At 43.6% G+C, this 17,388-nt stretch overlaps 2 protein-coding genes and 1 pseudogene across 4 annotated transcripts; 2 read left to right on the top strand and 1 right to left on the bottom strand.

The window, feature by feature from the left end:
- Window positions 1-509: 509 nt before the first annotated feature.
- On the top strand, window positions 510-2,088 carry LOC116195434. Its single transcript, XM_031524624.1, has one exon. It carries the CDS (start codon window positions 732-734, stop codon window positions 1,662-1,664), a length of 933 nt encoding a protein of 310 aa, XP_031380484.1. The 5' UTR covers window positions 510-731; the 3' UTR covers window positions 1,665-2,088.
- A 5,043-nt stretch (window positions 2,089-7,131) lies between these two features.
- LOC116195435 lies at window positions 7,132-10,909 on the top strand (annotated as a pseudogene).
- Window positions 10,910-12,706: 1,797 nt separating this feature from the next.
- LOC116193478 (DNA cross-link repair protein SNM1) lies at window positions 12,707-15,890 on the bottom strand. 3 transcript variants are annotated; one of them, XM_031522192.1, is made up of 9 exons: window positions 15,264-15,890; window positions 14,925-15,105; window positions 14,595-14,834; window positions 14,357-14,501; window positions 14,011-14,145; window positions 13,855-13,921; window positions 13,663-13,740; window positions 13,394-13,446; window positions 12,707-13,299 (listed from the first exon to the last, which is right to left on the bottom strand). In XM_031522192.1, the coding sequence occupies exons 1-9, from the start codon at window positions 15,820-15,822 to the stop codon at window positions 13,198-13,200; spliced, it is 1,560 nt and encodes a 519-aa protein (XP_031378052.1). In that variant the 5' UTR covers window positions 15,823-15,890; the 3' UTR covers window positions 12,707-13,197. The 3 variants fall into 3 exon arrangements, 2 of the variants coding, with proteins under 2 accessions (XP_031378052.1, XP_031378053.1); XM_031522193.1 differs by having other exon boundaries at window positions 13,855-13,913; window positions 14,006-14,145; XR_004154318.1 differs by lacking the exons at window positions 12,707-13,299; window positions 13,394-13,446 and having other exon boundaries at window positions 13,658-13,740; window positions 13,855-13,913.
- Window positions 15,891-17,388: the final 1,498 nt, after the last annotated feature.

Here is a 17,388-nt window from a genome sequence, read left to right on the forward strand (position 1 = left end):
TTGCACGACAATCGCCGAGACTATGATCTGGTCCTTTCCAGGTCCTCCATCAAATAACAATTCAAATTAAAGCGAACTTTCGGACGAGGATTAGTTCCGACCACACTTCACGATCTACCAGGGAAAAAAAGAAAAAAAAGAAAAAAAAAAGAAATAGAGAAAGGATGGGCCTAAAAGGCCCAGAAAAGGCGGGCCGGTGGGCCCCAAAAAGCGCTGCAGACAAGTAAGAGAGAGGAGGAGGAAAAGGCCGTCCGGAGCTAGTGATCTTACTCTGACAGTGTTCTACGCGCCGAGTGCACTGCTCCCGGGAAACAGATCAGCGGGGCCCGCAGGTGCTTGCTCAGATCCGATCTCATGCGCCCGGTGCATGGAACAAGAGGTTTCACCGAGGAGGTCAACCAAACCATATGCAAATTTTCCTTCTTACAACGTTGCCATCATCAAGACAATGAAATTTCGACATTAAAAAAAAAAAAAAAAAAAAAAAACTGGGACAGACCTTAAGAACCAAATCAAAATCATCGCTTTCACGATCTGTCTCCGAAGCTTTTCTTCTTCTTCTTCTTCTTCTTCTTCTTCCCCAAAAATACGATCTTGCGCCGTAGAGAGAGAGTGTGTGTCTGTGTCAGTGTGCGCGAAGAGACAGAGATTCTAGAGGGAGAGAGAGAGAGAGGGGGGGTGGGTTGAAGCTAAAGGCTGAAGCTGAAGCTGAAGCTCAGTTCAGTTCAGCAATGGCGGGTCTGATGTACCACCTCTTCTCCTCCACGTCCCTCCTCTCCCTCGGCCTCTTCCACCTCGTCTCCTCCGCCCGGTCCCACCTCAAATCCCCTCAGTCCTACTCCGCCCGCCCTTACCATCCCTTGCCCTTCAACGACCACCACCACCGCCCCTTCGTCCGCAACCTCCAGCTGTACCTTCTCGTCTTCTTCCTCCTCGTCGCCGCCGCCATCCACGCTGTCTCCTCCTCCACCTACGACCCCCTCCTCAAGGGCCACTCCGCCGTCCACCGCTTCACCTCCCTCCACTCCTCCGCCGTCCTGCTCCTCTTCCTCCTCCTCCCCCTCTCCATCCTCCTCTCCGACTCCCTCCCCTCCCTTCTCCCCCCCTTCCCCCCCGATCTTGCCTTCGCCCTCGCCTCCGCTGCCTTCTACCTCCTGTCCTCCGCCTCCTCCTCCTCCGCCGCTGCCCAGACCTCCGATCTCGAGGCCAAGTGCGACTCTCTCTCCTCCCTCATCTCCGCCCTCTCCTCCCTCCTCTGCCTCGCCCTCGCCGTTAACCCCAAGCTCTTCGTCGCCGATTTGGGCCTCGGCGCCTCCGTCTGTCTCCAGGGCCTCTGGGTACTCCAGACCGGGCTCTCCCTCTACGTCGAGGCCTTCATCCCTGAAGGCTGCCACCGGTTGCTCGACGTTGCCAAAGGGGTTGAAGGGTCCACCAAGTGCGACCTCGAAGAATCCAAGCTCAGGGCCACCGCGATATTGGATCTTGTTTTCACCATCCACGTCATGTTTGTTGTGATCATCGTGCTGGTGATCTACGCAGCCGTTGCGAAGAGTGTCGGAGTTCGGAGATTGGGATCGTATGAACCTCTGCCCACAATTGTCGACAGAGACAGGGAGACCAACAGCCACATTCAGATGAAGTCTTTGACTGGGACTCAGGCTTGATGATTTCTTTCCCTCCCTTCATGGTTCCCTACTCTTGTTTGTTCGAATTGTCTTCTGGTAGCTGATCTTCGATGAGCTTCATTTTAATTTGTTTCATCTCCGCAAATTTTTGGTCAGTGTAACTGTGTAGACTTTAGGAAGGAAGGTCTTATTGTATACAAAAAGAAAAAAAAAAAAAAAACCTTTTTCAATCATGGTAGTTGAAGCATCTGTTCCGTTCTCTCCTATGATGTTGTTGTTACAGTAGCTTGATCATGATTGGATGACTATAACATAGTACCACTTCCCAGTTCGGGCTACTGGCTCTTCATTGCAAGAGGACATGAACTTTAGTCCCAGTTATGGATTGTGGTCCAAACTCAATACTAGTGCTGTGGATTGTGATCTCTAATGAATGCTATAGTTTCTGCTTGTTCGAAACCTATCCGCTTATCGTGATGCTTTTATTAGTAGTAATTGCTCTCGAATGATATTGTCGGAGTCAGTGCTGATGTACATAGATCCTGAGTCTGAGACATTGTCAGCTTATGCCTCATCTGGTCCAAATACGCTTAGCTGCAGCATCATGATATGAAATGCTCATCTGAAACCGGCTGGTTGGAGAGGTTAATTGCGTAATAGCTTCTTCCTGATTCTGCTTTTGAAGATTAGTTTCTCGAGATGAAGACTTTGGTTTGAAAGTCAAATTGGATCTTCGTGTTGTTGCTCTATCATTAGATAATATCATGCTATATCTGCAATCATTATGGCAGAAAAAAGATGAGAGATGTCTGTTAGCTTCTTAGTTTGTTGTCTTGGGCCCTTACTGGTGACTACTCCTTGGCCATCTCGGGATTTCTTTCTTTTGTATTGTGCATATTGATGCCGTGTTGCATATCTTCGACTCAATATTAGACTACCTCTTATGTGTATGATCAGTCATATTTCCTTGTGCCATCTCCGGAGTTAATTATTTTTGGGGAAAAAGTTCTGCATTAAGTCTTAAGGAAGGGATCTAGTTGTGTTCCTGTCATTCACCAAATGCGGTAAATTTTTCTCTTGATTGGAACCTAAGAAATCTGCATATGATCTGATGGAGCTTCCATGGCTGTTGTCAGAATGCTGCTTCTGTTACTTGTAGGAAGAATTGGACAGAGATGCTAGATCCAATGTCTATGTGTATTTACCTTTCACCTTTCTATTTTGGTTCCTTAAATTCTTTAACAATGCGGTACTTTCGTTAATGTGGTTGTTTGTGTGTGATTGGTATCATTAATGCAGTTGCCTGTATTGGTATCGTTTGGGTTAAAGTTCAACATCAGATTTATTGTAAGCTTTGTCCATGGGGCTCTTGAGTTAGTATGTGGATCCCTGTTTCATCCATTCCTTAAATCTTCCCCAAGAATTTACGCAATGACTCGGAGGTGTGCTTTTAGTATTCTAGAAGTGCACTTCGGAAGACTCACATTGCCTGTCTTCCGTCCTTAGGAGTTGCAGCATCTTGATGGTTCGTTAAAGAAGTTCAGTAATTGATTAACTTCCCCGGTGCAGCTAGAAATTTCTTTGGCCATTTGTTCAGTCAATTAAGGAACTGAACCGGGAAATCGTGGTTTGTTCTTGTCGGTTGTGATTGGATATGTGTGATGTGAAGTCATTGGAGCCGTCCTTAGGTGATGAAGGTTCATCATTGTAGTAAAGAAGAGAGATTAACAGGCGTTACCAGCCTTAATACAGCCTATAAATCTTATTGACAATGTGCCTGTACTAGGACATTCCCGATTTCAAGGTGACTCTGATAATCAATAAGGCCTCGATCGCTTTGAGCCCAAATGGTTCAACCATGGCTAATCTTGAACTGATAACTCGAGTTACCATGTTCTAATCTGAACACAATGCCCAATCCAATCGAATCAGCCTACAGCTCGGCCCAAGTTAAGCAAGTCCCAATTCGATTCAACCATGCAAGGGGGGTCTCATCGCTCCGATTTGTCCCTCTCTCTCTTCAAAAGAGAGGAGCGAATAGGACCCTTGAGGCATAACTTGGGCCAACCTCGAGGCTGGTTCGATTGAGCAGACACATCGTTTATGTCGATACAAGGGAGAGAGAGACCTTCAAACTAACTGAAAAAATAGGGAGCTAAGATTTGATAAATAATGCTTCTATGGACCTTCCTTGCAATTTTTGGCTTCAGTTTCTCAAATTGATTGGAAAGCTTCTCTCTAGTTGTGCAGAAGCCTTCCATCAAAGACCAAAAGATTGAACTGCAATGTCATTGAAATGTAGTTGTTCGATCGACACTCGAATGATGAATCAAGGCAGAGGAACATTTGCTAACCCGCCATAACTATAAGACAAAGTAGAGGTAGTTCCTATCTTCTTTGTCTCGTCTTAATTGCTAAATTACAGCATCCATTCTTGTCCTTCATCCATGGCTGTCGTCTTCACCTGCAGAAGCTATAGGTTTATATACCGCGCCGCGTTCATTCTCCCCTCCATCACCTCCTTCTTTCCCTCCTAGAGATCGAAATTCACTTAACTGATTACATCATGCAGCGTTAAGCTCAGACAACAGTTTGTTGTCAGGGACAACAGAGAGGTGCACTCCGGGACCGGAGAAAACCAGAGGGGTCGCCATTTATCTGAACTCTCTTCCTCAAAAGTTTCGCATTGAGCACGCAGTTCCCTGTACTGTCCGGGGAAAAGAAAACGAAAATTCAATCCCTTATTTTCGAAATAACGTTTATGTCTCAGAAATGGGCACACTATCGAGCCAAGACCATAAGCTAGAGAAGGATAGCACAGAGTCTCTCATCTCATGCTTTCTGGAAATTCCCTTCAGATCATCCACACCTAAACAAATTTATTCCCCGACTGACCTTACTCAGTCCCCACAGAATATAACCCGAGAAGAGAAGTCTCGATCACAGTCGGGCCTGAGGTGTGAAAAGCATTTGGAGGATAGACTTCAGATCACAGATTTTAGCTCTCTAGTTCCATATTGGTCAAGTCAGAAGGTAACTGGATATCCTTTCCGATATCTGATGCTTCTGAAGGAGCAGGGTGACATTCGATAGTATCTTTGCGGCTAAACATATATACATACAACAGTAAGGAATAGAGAACAGTGTAGCAGTGCTAATTCCAGAAAAGGAACTAAAGGAAGGAATTCATTGCATAGATAATATTTCTCTACTGATGATTCTGAATGATGATGCCAATCATCCTACAGGCGTTGTTGTTGCCCATGAGAATCTGTTGGGAAGGAATGTGCTCAACCAAACAACAACGCAGCGATTAATCTTCCTCCCCTGCTAGTGTAATTCCTCCCCTACTAGTGTAATCGAGATAGGAACTAATCAAATCAACCAACAAGCAGTAAAGAAAAGAACACCAAGAATTTTACGTGGAAAACCCCGATGTGGCGAAAAATCACAGGACCAACTCGAATCAACGATTCAAAACCCTTGGATCACCAAACTCAAGAGAAACACTCTCTTGGATCACCAAAACACTAAATTCGTCACCCACACCGGGTGGTTCACAAAGTCAGCTGAAACAGCACCTACAGAGCTCGAATAGAAATTCTGACCGTTCAAAACTTAGCTCCACACATCGTGAAGCCTCTGTCAAAATTTCGACCCAATCGGAGTTCGTTTACCATTCCGATTGAGGTTTGATCTCCAGCTAGTCGGACTGAAATTCTGCTATGCTGCTCTCTGTATTCTGCTGCTTTTTTGTTCGATTCTTATCTGTAGATCAGCCACTGTGCTACAAAATAAACCCTAACAAAAGTGGGTCCTTGAATCTATTAAAGCCCGATAAAAGCCCAACACAATTTGAACCCAACTTCCTCCAAATTGGAGGGATACCAAACAGAATCTTACCACCTTCATAAGTGGTGAAGAGCTCTCGGTTGGGACACATATAGTAGGAGCATCCTGAGTTCAAGATCCAACTAGTCTCCGAGCTATCCAATATGGTGGCGAGCATATCACCACTCACATCCTCGTGGGCTTGAGTGACTTCAATTGCTTCAAGAACAAGCTCCCCCTCATCCGAATCTCTTTCAACTGCTTCGGCTGTGGCCGAAGGACCAATACTCTTGCCTTTCCCATTCATCTTCGAACAATTCTTCTTGAGGTGCCCTTGCTCCTTGCAATTCCAACACATCACCTTCTTCCCTCTTGAATTGCTCCTCGACTTCCTTTGGCCTTGAGGATTCCTTTCGTTTCCGTGACCTTGTACAAAGAGACGTCACTATTGCCCAATTGATTCTTGACCACTTTCCTCGTGAACTCCTTAGAGAGTAGCAATGACTTCACATCTTCTAGAATAAGCTTCGTCCTACCTTATAACATCGTATCAACAAGATTATCATATGACTCCGGTAGAGAGCATAACAGTAGTAGAGCTTGATTTTCATCGTCAACCTTAACTTCAACACTTTGAAGGTCCATGACGATTTGGTTGAACAAGTCCACGTGATTGGCAACTAAGGTGGCCGGAGTCATCCGAAATCTATACAACCACTGCTTCAAATACAATTTATTTGGCAATGACTTCTTCAAATACAATGATTCAAGTTTCTTCCACAACTTCGGAGCCGACTTCATGTCACACACCTCCCGAAGCACCTTGTTCGACAAACTCAATTGAATTGCACTTAGGCTTTGGCCATGTATGTACTCTCCTCCTCATCCTTGACACTAGCTGGTAATTTTCCATCAAGTGCTGCATCAAGCTCGTGTTGAATGAGCAAAGCTCTCATCTTAGTACTCTACAACCCGAAATCATTTGACCCATCAAACTTCTTTACTTCAAACCTCGTCGACATCCTCAACCCTAGGCTCTGATACCAATTGTATAGACCGTAATGTGGAAATAACTCGGGATCTAGAATCTCAAACACGAGTAAGCCAAGCAACAACTCAGAGCAACAAAATAGAATAGAAATGGAGGAGAATCAAGAGATCGAGATTTACGTGGTAAAACCCAAATCTGGAAACATTCATGCCGCCAAAGCACGGAGAAATCCACTAGAAGATCGGGAAATTAGAAGTTTACACATTCTTGATCACTTAAAGAACCCAAAAGCTCCAAATTGCAAGAACCCTAACCCTCTCTTCCTCCTCTCTCTCTCAAAGATGCATAAATGTGGTCTTTTTGTTGTTATGTAAAGCCAAAGAGATATAAAGGGGTCCTAAATTGGGTCAAAGGAGGTGAACCCTAGTCAATTCGAGTGGAAAAACATAAAGGAAACCAAGTCGTGTCCTGGGTCGAGCTCGCCCAGATTTCAATTGAGTTCTCAAACGATGCTGCAACTTTGACAAAGAATCAGAAATTTTTCTTTAGGCGATGTTGCGGCACGGTGCGGCAACATGGGTAGAGATTACTTGAACCGCTGATCAGCTCCTCCAATCCCTCTCCATCATCTTCGTCGATTTCTTTGAGCCTACAGCTCAAGTGGATAGGAAGAAAAAAGGACTGATGAGGTGAGTCAAGAATCGATTTTGTTCATGATCACCATAAGGGAAAACATTCGTTATGGGAAGGAAAATGCCACTGTTGAGGAGATTAGGGCCTCTCTCGAGCTAGCCAACGCTGCAAGATTCATTGATAAATTGCATTGATAAATTGCGAAAGGTGATCTTTACATATGCCTTTCCAGTCCTAGGCACTTGGGCTACAAAATCCAACTTCCACCAAATTACTAATATGACCTAGGACTTGTCTTGTGTTGTTAAGGGGCTTGACAGAATGGTTGGGGAGCATGGGACCCAGCTATCCGGGGGACAAAAGCAGAGAATAGCGATTGCAAGGGCCATTTGAAAAGAACGAAAGATTCTCCTCCTCGACGAGGCCACTGGTGCATTAGATGCAGAGTCCGAGCGGATCGTCCAGGATGCCTTGGATAGGATTATGGTTAATAGAATGACTGTTGTAGTTGCGCATCGTCTGACAACCACTAGGAATGCCGACATTATAGCAGTTGTGCACCGGGGCAAGATTGTGAAGCAAGGTAAGTTTCTTTCCTTTCGACACTACAAAATTCCACGGAATCAATATGCTTGGAATTACACACTGAAGCCCATGTTTGCAGCACTAGATAAAATTTGCGATGCTTTCTCCTGCTCCTTTTTGCATTTGCTAATTGAACCTACTCATATTGCTTCGGTAGCCTGAATTTCAGGAGTGCACAACGAGTTGATTAGAGACCAATGAAATGGAGGGGAGCATTGAGACGGAAGCAGACAAGATAGGAGAAAATTTTGAAGTGGAAAAGATGGCCCTATCTCACGAGCCCAGCTTGAAAAACTCGATAAAACGGTCCATAAGGGGGAGTTTATCAGGGAGCCATTGCTCATACCCTCCTCAATTTATTTCTTCCCCCATAAACGCGCATGAGATGAAGGAGGAGGATTCCGACTTACGTGAGAGCATGACAACTGAGAGGAACTTTTAGGGGCAGCAGAAGGGGTCAATCTGGCGGCTAGCTCGCCTAAACCAGCCCGAGGCAACACTGTTATTGCTCGGGATGGTTGTGACAGCAATCCTTGGGCTGATCTTCCCAGTGTTTGGGCTGCTGATAGGCTTGGCTATTCAAAGCTTCTACAAGCCCCCAAATGAGCTGATAGAGGACTCAGAAGTATGGGCACTGATCTTCTTTGGCTTGGGAATCATCACGCTTGTCGCCTATCCAGTACAGGGCTATTTCTTCGGGAGTGCTGGTGGTAGAATAATACAAAGGATCCGATACCTGACATTTCAGAAGGTGGTGCAAGAGGAGATGAGGTGGTTCGATGATCCTACCAATTCCTGTTCTGGCATCTACTTCCTTTATATATATATATATATTTTCCGATGAACCAACATGCTCTTATTGTGCATTGGTAGAACCAAACTCTCACCAAGTTTTTTTGAAACGGCCAATAGAACTCCACAAAGCTGATCCACACCATGCTTAGCAACCATTTTATAAACTTCCTGGTCTGATTTCTTTCCTCTAACTGGATTTCATTTTTCCCCCCTTTGATGTCCAGTGGAGCTATTGGTGTTAGGTTGTCGACCAACGCGTCTATTTTGTCTAGTTTGGTTGGGGACACCCTGTCCCTACTAATCCAGAACTCAGTAACCATCATGGCAAGTCTCATGATCGCAATCATCGCCAATTGGAAGTTGGCACTTATATTGCTTGCTTCATCACCCCCGCTATTCCTAAAGGATTATGTTCAGGCGAAATACACAGAGGGTTCAGCACAAACGCCAACGTATGTGAAAGATACTGAAATTTTTGATAAAATCATCCCTGCCGCTGTCATCCATACCATACCAGTATCATTAAAAATTGAAAGCTCAAGACCTTCTTCCCTTGAGGTTTTGTAGGTGAAGTATGAGGAAGCCAGTCGTGGGAAATGATGCAGTCGTCAGCATCAGAACGGTGGCCTCGTTCTGTGCAGAGAACAAGATGATGGATCTGTACCAAAAGAAATGCGAGACCCCTAAGAAGCCTGGGGTGAGGCTCGGGCTCACAAGTGTGATAGGATATCGCTTCTCCTGCCTAGCAATGTACTGCAGAAATGCTTTATGCTTCTACATTGGAGCTATATTGGTGAAACATGGACAGGCAACCTTTGGCGAGGTCTTCGAGGTAAAACTGGAAATACGAAATGTTTTTGGGCTATTTCTAAGTAATTACTTGTTTGAAGTAGATTTTTTGTTTCCCCCTAAATTCAAAACAACTCGGCAGGTTTTCTTCTCGCTGACGATTTCAGCATTAGCGATTTCACAATCAAGTGCATGGTTCCCTGATCCCAACAAAGCCAAGGATTCAGCAACCTCAATTTTCAAAATCTTGGACAGCAAATCAAAGATTGATTCCAGCGTAGACGACGGCATGACACTCTTAGCCATCACTGGAAATTTGGATCTTGAGCATATCAACTTCAAGTACCCAACAAGACCAGGTGTTGAGATCTTCAAAGATCTATGCCTGCACATGCCTACTGGGAAGGTAAGATGGATAGGAAACCCAGGCTTGAAAGTCTATATATATATATTTATATATTGATTTGATAATAATTGCAAATTATTATTAAGCTCAAAACTTCATTAACATTTCCAAAACAGAGCAAGTGAAGTCCATTCCAGTCCTACAACGAACCTATTTATGTCACGACTCGAGTAAAATTGATTCACAACAGAGGAAATAGCAACTTTAAGAAGCTGGCTAAGGATGCTGCTTTTAAGCCTTGCTCTTCTACAGTAGATAGTTGTCACAATTGTGCTATGATATTAACAATATGAGTTTTTAGTTGTAGACTGTTGCATTGGTCGGTGAAAGGGGTGCAGAAAATCTTCAGTGATAAGCCTCATATAGAGGTTTTATGATCCCGACTCCGGTCAGGTGTTGTTGGACGGACTGCCAATCCAACAGCTAAAGCTAAGTTGGCTAAGGCAACAGATAGGTTTGGTGAGCCAAGAGCCGATCCTGTTTAATGAGACGATTCGAACTAACATCGTGTACAGGAAACAAGGCCACGTCTCTGAGGAGGAGATAGTGACAGTTGCCAAGGCTTCAAATGCGCACAACTTCATATCATCCCTGCCGCAGGGCTATGACACACCAGTTGGGGAACGGGGGCTGCAGTTATCAGGCGGGCAGAAGCAAAGGATCGCAATTGCAAGGGCAATCCTGAAGAACCCGAGGATCCTCTTGCTGGAACGAAGCCACCAATGCACTTGGTGAGGAGTCGGAGCAGGTGGTTCAGGACACATTGGAACGGGTGATGATGAACAGGAATGCCGTGGCAGTGGCACACCCTCTCAAGACCATCAAGAACTCAGACATCATCTCGGTGATTAAGGATGGAGTGATTGCCGAGCAAGGAAGTCACGGCGAGCTAATGAAGATCACTGAAGGGGCTTATGCTTCTTTACTAGCCATTCATGCGAACTAAGCTAGCTTGCTGCTCCAAGCATTGCATCAATCTGCAGATTTCTCCTGTTCATTTCTATGATGTGATTAATTTCGTTGATGCAAAAGAGGAATCGCTAACACTTTCTCCACAGCCGGTTGTCCCGCTTCTCAGGCGTGTTCTAGGATGTTGGCTGAGCTGCCGTAGTTCATAGAGGAAGGAAGAGAACTTGTAACTAAACCAGCCTGCATGGTTTGGTCTTTTTTTTCCATCTCCTTAGCTTTTCTTCAAGGTAGTTTCTGGAAAAGAATGAATGTCAGTTGCCAAGGAGAAAGATGATCTTCAACGCTAATCCACAGGTTCCATGTATATACGTACAGACGTCGTATAACTCAACCAGAACTAGAAAAAACTAATGAGGAAACACAGACTCACCACCATCACATTTGACATGGCATACCAAGTCATGCAATAATCATTCCATCATATATTATATATATATATATATTATAAATTAAAAGGTCAAATCGTTTATCGACACTTCAGAAGAACACACCAGCAAAAGGTTACCGATATATACAATCTTAATATGACCTGATCTATCTATATCTCCGAAAGAAGTATTGATTTGGAATTTGATATCATCTATATGCAGGCTAACATATATAATCACAATAGTTTTCAATTCGCTGTTGTAGTAAAGAAGAGAGGACAAAGGACGGTACCCCTCTTCCTTGATAATCTAATCCAGCTTCGATAATCTTATCGGGAAATGCGCTTTATTAGAATTGTCCCGATTTTAAAATGACCTTGATAACCGATAAGGCCTCGACCACTTCGAGGCTGAATGGTTGAATCTTGCCTAGGTCTTGAATCGACAGCTGACTCGCTATGATCTGACCCGAAAACAAGGCCCCATCCAATCGAACCAGCCTAGGGCTTCGCCCAAGTTAAGTGATGAGGCCAATTCGATTCTACCAAGCGAGGGCTGTCATCATTCTTCTTTCAACTGAAAACTATCTACACATTTCGTGGAGATTTTTCATTTTTGTGCCTACATGCTGAGTGTAAGTGAGACACATTGTTCACGTCGATACAAAGGAGATAGGGAGAGATTCGCCGAGGAGTTATATTTCTATCGAAAGGTAGAAAACAATCAAACTAACTGAAAACATAGGCCAGCTAAGATTAGATAAATTAATGCTTTTATGAACCTTCTCAGCAATTTTGGTGTCACAATGTCTCGGCGTTCGATTGGAAAGCTTCTCTCTAATTGCACAGAAGCTTCCCATCAATGACCAAAAGTTTGAACTGCAATGTCATCGAAATGTAGTCATTCGATCGACACTCGTCCGAGGAGACAAGGCAGAGGAATATTACTTGCCGGCCTATAAGACAAAGTGTAGGAAGTTACCAAAATCGCTAAATTACAGCATCCATTCTTGTCCATCATCCATGGCTGTTGTCTTCACTTGCAGAGGCTATATATATATATACCGCGCCGTGTTCATTCTCCCCTCCATCATCTCATTCTTTCCCTTCTGGAGATCAAAATTCACTTAATTGATTACATCATGTAGCGTTAAGCTCAGACGACAGTTTGTTGTGATCGGGACAACACAGAGGTGCTCTCCGGGACCGAAGAAAACCAGAGGGGCCGCCATTTATCTGAACTCTCTCCCTCAAAAGCTTCCCATCGAGCACCCAATTCCCTGTACTGTCCGGGGAGAGAGAACGAAAATTCAATCCCTCATTTCGAAAATGATGTTTATGTCTCAAGTACGGGCGCAGTATCGAACCAAGACCAAAAGCTAGAGGGGGATACCCCTAGTTTCCCATACTTTTTGGCAGTTTCATTCAGTTAGCCCCCTCCATACTCATAGATATACTCCCTAACTGGTTTCACTTCGATTCCCCATAATATATAAACCTATCTCAGCCCGACCCCGGGTGAGAAAATGGGAGGCCTTGGGGGATAGACTTCAGACAGATGTTGGCTCTCTCCGAGTAAAAAGGTAACCAGAAAGGCCTTCTATCAGGTACTTATTTAAGGAGTAAGCTTCTCTATGAAAAGCTTGTAAGAAACAAATCTTAGTGACATACAAAATACGTTTCCTTTCTTTTCCTTTCATGTGAATGCAGTCGACAAAAAAAAAAAACTGCTTGAAATTTCATTCGAGAATCAATTAACAAGAGATATTGCATAAAGTATCATTTCCTATATCTGAACCTTCTGATCGAGCAAGGAGACATTCACTAATCTATATGGTATCTCTGTTGATAAATGTACATACAACAGTAAGGTATAGAGAACAGTGTACCGGAGAAGAAAGCTTCTGTTTCTCCTGATCTATGAATGGACTATCCGGATTCTTCTCATAATTTTTCAATGAAGTGTTTTAAAAGGTTATGCAGATCTGGATTCTGAGCTCTCTGCAATGATTTGCTGCAATCTTGACTCTGCTGCGCAACACCGAAAACCAGGAAAAAATTGAAGTGCACACTGATCGAGCAGTGAATCTGCTCCTCATTGAAGAATGATTCAATCAGCAAATCAGGTTGCATGGATGCTTCCATCTATCTTGGAGAAAAGAGACATGCCAATGAGGATTCATATCATGCACTAAACTCATGTTATTCATCTCTCTGCCAGCCATTGGCGGAAGTACGATTGCATCTTTTCTCGATTTGAAGGATTCCCAACATTCACTGTAGGAATTATCTTTTCTGGCCGTAAGAACTGTGAAATGAAATATTATTACAATTATTGTTAAGGCAGAAACTTGTTTACTTGAGCAACTATAAATTATGAAATCAAAAGTTTCAAATTTTACCCGAACAAACTCCCTCAATTCAGTGAAGCTGGAGTGCTCACTATAAGGAACCCCTGCACAGGAAGGGTTGCAACCGACCAATGATGAATCATCACCCATAAAGAATTCAAATTAGATGTACAGAGCAAAGACCGATTTATAAAGCATTTCAAAGCATGTTGAAACGTTTAATCTATTTATCGTAGACGATAACAGCAGATTCTCAACTACATATTTTCCGAGTCGAAATGTGCATTTTATCGTCTCAGGATATAAGTACCCAATCTCACCGTAGATTGTAATATTGCTTTTCGAGGTAGGTCTAATCAGATCCAACTGGTTGCCCACAGCCTCAGAGAAGGTCCATCCTAGATTAACAGACATTAAGAAGAATGATGATGCGATGTTTAAATTTCTCAAAAAGCAACTTCCCCAAAAGTTAAGTCTCAGCGAAACTAATTGTCTACAGATATTAAGTTTACCGGTGGGACGGAAGGCCAAAAGTGCTACATATTGATCCTTGTATGTCTTCAAATAATTACTGAGGCTCTACGGGAAATTCAAAGCCCATCAGTATTAACTGCTGGAGGAACAAAAGACTGAACCAAGAATTAAGAGAAACAGGTTTAGGACCAAACTTCAAACCGCAAGGAGGATATGGGCAAAACGTGAAGCAACGTGTCCGTTGGATTAGAGCAAATCCTATTGGAAAGTTCAGGCCACTCAAACGACTGCAGAATTCTTTTCCGTGATGCAGTTGCGTGAATTTTTACCTGAATTCATCATAAAAATGCTTAAAGCATTAGTTAAGAGTACTTTCCAAATCGGAGAAATGACAGCAAAAATTTCTTTGCAGCAGAAAACAACATAATGATGAATTTGGCCTGTTCACAACAAAGATGTTCCTTGCTAATGAATCCTTGAATTATATCATGAAGAGCTCAAGGAAAAGATTCAGCCATTGAGCTAATTTGGTAAACATACCCCTAGTGCCTGTGAAATAGAGAGGTAAACCCGTTCTTTTCCAATGCTATATGCACCAACAACAACAAGGGTCCTGGGCTGTGTCATGAGTTGTTTCTTGGTAATTCTAACGACATAATTTAATACATCTTCTCTAGAAGGGAACCTGATAGAGGGTAATTCAGTCAAAAATCTTCAAAATGCTCAACTGCAAGAACAACATATTTAGAACAATGATACTAAAATGCGAGCTTTTTACTTGTATTTTGGATTGCAATATGTTGTATCCAGGTAGAGGACATTGACTCGCTGTTTTACAAGGAGAGGATACGCTTGCATAGATTTGGAAGCTCTAAAGTCTCCAGTATGCAGATAACACTGTCCATTCGAGAGCCGGAAGTGAATCAGAGCCGCACCTGGGCAATGATTCGCTTCTAGTAAAGTTACTTTTATTCCCTCGATCACACGTTCTTCATTAAACTCCAGAGTACGTATCCATCTGCAGAAACAACCAATCTCAGGCCACGGCTACAAATAAGGAAATGCATCAGATCAAGCACATAACCAGAACGAAAGCACGATTCCTTACGATGGATTGACCGAGAGACACATTCTAACTAGGCGAGCAGTGAGAGGGGTGCAGTAGATGGGACCATGTGACCATCCCTTGCTGAGGCCACCATAGTGATCAGCATGGAAATGGGTCAGAAAATATGCTGAGCAACCCTCAATGCTACCATATCGGAACGCATCCACAGTGAACGGCGTCCCTGGTATCAATCAAACAACCTCGTTGACAAAACATACGACTCAAAAATAATGGTTACAGGCTGCATACTTCACGTCCTGTCTCACAAACCAGTACTCAAAATTCAGTCATTAATCCCTGATATTTGCAACAATTAATGCAATGGACGTTGTAAATGACCTGGAATTCTCTTGTAGAAGGGGCAAGCTCGAGGCCGAGTCGTTGAAGCTTCATTATTCATCCTCGTTCTCATGGAGAAAAGCTTTGATCTTTTGGAATGGCTGCTCCCCGGGGTCTCCCCCGAAGCCGCCTCCTTTCTCTTCTTCACTGCAGAAAGCGAAGGCGAGGAATCATCACTGGCCTCTTTTCTCTTCAATCCCCACATATGGAGCAGACTCGTTTGCTTCATCTTCCTATCCGACGACGTTCCACCATTGGCACTCGCAATTCCAAACATCAGACTCTTACTTTCACCATCCTCCTGCTCCAGTCTCAGGCGAGACCAATCTGTCCCGCTCTTATAGAAGCTTGATGAAAAACTCTCGGCTCCGTCGCCACCGTCCTCGACATCGTCAATCGAGCCTCCCATGTCTTCCGAGTCGAGGAGCCGAAATGAAGGGAGACCATCCTCGTCCTCCATGCCGGCCCGAGCCCACTCTCCGCCGCAATCGGTTTCGTCTTCAACGTCTCCGTCGCCGGCGAGAAGGAGGCCGTTGATCGGTGAAATGGCTGGCCGCATTTCTCTTGCTTTCGATTTCAGAGGATTGGCGCCGAAATTTGACGAACCGCGCGGCAAATCGAAAGTCGAGACCGCCGGGGGGGGGGGGGGGGGGTGGGGAAGATAAGTATGTATGGGCCGGGCTTTATTGGACCGCACCGCCTGGCCCAATAGATGAATCAGGGGCCTTCTTGGGCCCTTGTTTCTTGGCCCGCAAACTTCGAGATATCGGACATGCCTTCTAGACGGGGCAATCGACCCCCGCTTCGACTCTCGAGGCTATCCCCGACTTGTGAGTTCAGTTCCGTGCTTTGTCGTCTGAAGTGGAAATCCTGTTATTGTTGAATTAATCACATTCGTGCTGAGCACCGACTGAGAGAATATTCCGAGGCGATTTTCATTTTCATTAACCAGGATCCTGCGCCGATCAATAAACAAATGTAGGCCGCATCGAAATGCAGAACCGAGTCGAGTAGTGGCATATTCGATGAATAAATTCGAGTCAAAATGTAAATCTTCATTATTTGTCAGGTATTAACCAACTCCGGTCTAAAGTGGACATTTCCATTTTCCATCCACTTGCAGGTAACTGTATTTTTAGCCGACTCTTGTCCTGTCTCGTCTGATTATTTTTCCAAGGAGTCGGAAGAGTCCAAAATTCAAACCAGCCATTGAAAAAAAAAATGGAAGATTCTGCCAGGTTAACTAAAAAAAAACACTGTGATTATTTTCTTTTTAGTCGTTCGATCGTATTAAGATTAATCCGAGTTGTATACGTGTTCAGATATTTTTTTACTTGAAGATTCACCTCTTAATTTTTTATTTTGATATTTTCGATTATCATCTTATCTACGACGCCCGGTGGGGCCCGTCAACGGCTCGAATCTGGTCGATATTAAACCGGAAACCGATTCAATCAAGTAATTAACAAGTTAACTTATTAAAAAGGAAAACAAAAAATAAATTATAAATTAAACAAATTTTGATAAAATCTTGTCAAGGAGAACCCAGCGGACGTCAACTTGCGGATGGGCATACATATGGGTTCGACGTTGCTGGACATACATATAGGTTTTGATGTCTAGTCGGGGCTTGTGCGGGCAGAATATGCTCTCGATCGCAACGTTGTCGCTGGTCTCTGTCTTCTTTATGTTTGTACAAATAATTCGATTTCCTTTTCGGTTTTCTTTTTTCCTTTTTGCAATCCATCTCGACAAGGAATAACAGCTAACAGTTGTTCGATTTATGAGTTCGAAAGGATTGTGGCTCATTCCGCTGATTTCATTCTTGCTCGTGATGGTGGGACAATACAATCTGATTGAATCGTCGATTGAGTTTTTGAGGATTGGTGGGTTGATTTGATTTTGTCGATTGAAAAGGGGAAGGGAACATAAAAAAAATATCAAAAAATTAATTTTTTTCTTTTGTTTTTTCAATAAATTAAATTGTTATTTATTCGATTAAATTTGTATCATCCGGTTTAATATCGATTGGAATCAAGCTGTTCACGGGCATAGCTGGACATCGTCGACAATATATGTAGTCGAAAATGACAAAAGTAAAATATTGAGGGGTGAATTTTCAAGT

Source organism: Punica granatum, chromosome 2 (genome assembly GCF_007655135.1).
Source record: "Punica granatum isolate Tunisia-2019 chromosome 2, ASM765513v2, whole genome shotgun sequence".
Taxonomy (NCBI): Eukaryota; Viridiplantae; Streptophyta; class Magnoliopsida; order Myrtales; family Lythraceae; genus Punica; species Punica granatum.

What these genes read in the sequence shown, in the direction of transcription:
- LOC116193478 (XM_031522192.1), bottom strand. Translation starts at nt 15,822, where the DNA reads ATGCGGCCAGCCATTTCACCGATCAACGGCCTCCTTCTCGCCGGCGAC. An exon ending in TGTCTCTCGGTCAATCCATC is followed by an intron (nt 14,835 to 14,924) that starts GTAAGGAATCGT and finishes TTGTTTCTGCAG; the next exon opens with ATGGATACGTACTCTGGAGT. An exon ending in TATTGCAATCCAAAATACAA is followed by an intron (nt 14,502 to 14,594) that starts GTAAAAAGCTCG and finishes ACCCTCTATCAG; the next exon opens with GTTCCCTTCTAGAGAAGATG.
- LOC116195434 (XM_031524624.1), top strand. Translation starts at nt 732, where the DNA reads ATGGCGGGTCTGATGTACCACCTCTTCTCCTCCACGTCCCTCCTCTCC.